The sequence below is a fragment of the Corapipo altera genome, unplaced genomic scaffold (genome assembly GCF_003945725.1).
Source record: "Corapipo altera isolate COAL_440 unplaced genomic scaffold, ASM394572v1 128713, whole genome shotgun sequence".
NCBI classification, from domain to species: Eukaryota; Metazoa; Chordata; class Aves; order Passeriformes; family Pipridae; genus Corapipo; species Corapipo altera.
This window is the reverse complement of record NW_020889620.1, coordinates 1-2,039: the sequence shown is the minus strand read 5'-3', so window position 1 is coordinate 2,039 and position 2,039 is coordinate 1. Positions and strand designations below refer to the sequence as shown.

Below are 2,039 nucleotides of genomic sequence, written 5' to 3'. Positions count from 1 at the left end.
TCAGTGTCAAGTTGTGTATGCAAATAGCTCTTAACCCTCTCTGTGCTTTTCCCAAACCACTCTCTGATGGGATTGTTGGCAGTCAGACCCTTGAGCCTCCATGCAGAGTATGGGGGAGATGAGTTCATTTTATCCAACAGGATTTTCTGTGGGCTGCATCTCCTCAGAAGAGAGTCAGTAGCTGTTTCAGATGCTGTGTGTTCTGTCTGTCTTCTGCTGACTGTGGTTGCTTTGCTCCTTGCTTGCACAAGTCAGCTGAAGTGAACTAGACTGCAAATATCCCCAAACCTGCCCCAGAGTCCTGATCTCTCTCTTGGTCTTGCAGCCCTTTCACTGTCAGTCCAGCCAGGGGAATCCTCGACATTGGTGAAGCCATGCAAGTGACAGTGGAATATCACCCAATGGAGACCGGGCATCATTCCACATCCCTGGCAGTGCACTGCGACATAGTTGGTGAGTGCTGGGCGCTGCACGGTGCACTCACCCTGCATCCTTCAAAATAGCAGAACCCTTTCTAAGCAGAATAATGTTAGACTTGCTCTGCAAACTACTTGTAGAACTGTTCATTTCAAGCCTCCGTGTGTTTCAGTGCTAAGAAGTGAGCAAAGAAGGGGCCAAGGCTGAGTCTGTCCCTGTTCTGGATGTGGTGTGTTGCTGTGTGCTGGCCCATCCCTGGGGGGACCCTGGTGTCAGCATGGTGTTCTCCATCCTGCACCCCCACCACAGTCCTCTACCAACTCCCCACTGTCCCAGCCACCTGAATTCCCCCTCCAGCAACACTGCCCCATCCCAGCTTTACCACAAAGAAAAGTGAAAACTAGTTAGTGTTTAGGGGGTTGATAAAGTGGATGCCCTCAAACAGGGATGAGATTTACCTGTGGTTTGCTCTGGTCCTTGTAATTAATTCCATCAGCGAGTGAGCTGAGCACAGACTCCTCTTTGCTTTGTTCCAGATGAAGATACCCACACCAGGCTTCTTGGAAAAGCTAAGGACTTCAACATCGGGCTGGAGAAGTACTCTTTGGAATTTGACAAGACTTATCTCACACTGTCAAGCCAAAGAACTGCAGTCATCCACAACAGAACTAACATCACAGCCCGGTTCCAGTGGAAGGCTTTTGCTACTGAGGCAGAGGAGCATCCACAGAAGATCAGGTTGGTCTGAAAGATGCGGTGACATGCACTGCCCAAGGGTAAAACTAACATAGGGGCTCAGGGGCTGCTTGTGCTCTTGAGTGCTTTAGGGTATTAGGAACAAGTAGGTGTTCCTGCAAAGTTTGCAGGGCAGTCACAGCTCGCAGTAAAGAGCCAACAAAGTTGCTGGTTGTTCAGTTGTCAGTTCGGGAGAGGGGCAGTTTGCCCAGAGACAGGGGGACCAACCAGCAGCACGGGGGGATCATGTGGCCATGTCCTCCATTTTGAAGTGAGTGCTGTGGCCTCACCTTGAACAATGTCAGTGACCTCCAGAGCCACCTAATCAGCACATAAAGGGGGACACACAGTAGGCCTGCTGGGAAGCCTGTAACTCCAGAGTATCCCAGCCAATGGAGAAACGGGGAGGGACCTGTGCTCCGGGCAAAGGGGATAAAAGAAGCTGCAGCCTCCACTGAGTTGAGAGACCTCACTGAGGTTTGTTGAGTGAACTCTCCCTTTTATTAGAATAAAGGTTTATTTTTTTAGTTAGCTCCTCTGTCTCCTGGCCATTTATGTGAGTTACTTCTATACAGTCCCTCATTAGCATGAGAGGCGAGAGTGGGAGTAGTTTTGCCATTCCACATGCTCAGGTCTTAGTTCAGTGGTTGTCAGGGGTCCACTCTGGGGGTCCTCCAAGGCGAGTGCCCCCTAAATCAATCGTCCTATTTGTGACTCCGCTTCTTGCACTTGGGCAGGTATTCACTTGTTATATAACACAAGGCAGTGGAAGGTGGGGGTGCAAAGTATCAGGGCCTTCTGGCACATCATGGTGAAATCACTGTCTGTTGATGGAGGTTGAGCAGAGGGTTGCCATCTAAGTGGCTGAGAGCCCTCCTCATGCCCAG

The 2,039-nt window shown here is 50.4% G+C and overlaps 1 protein-coding gene across 1 annotated transcript; it reads left to right on the top strand.

The window, feature by feature from the left end:
* The first annotated feature begins 329 nt into the window (after positions 1-329).
* LOC113942255 (hydrocephalus-inducing protein homolog) lies at positions 330-1,400 on the top strand. Its single transcript, XM_027633387.1, has 2 exons — positions 330-453; positions 954-1,400. The coding sequence occupies exons 1-2, from the start codon at positions 375-377 to the stop codon at positions 1,163-1,165; spliced, it is 291 nt and encodes a 96-aa protein (XP_027489188.1). The 5' UTR covers positions 330-374; the 3' UTR covers positions 1,166-1,400.
* The last annotated feature ends 639 nt before the right edge of the window (positions 1,401-2,039 follow it).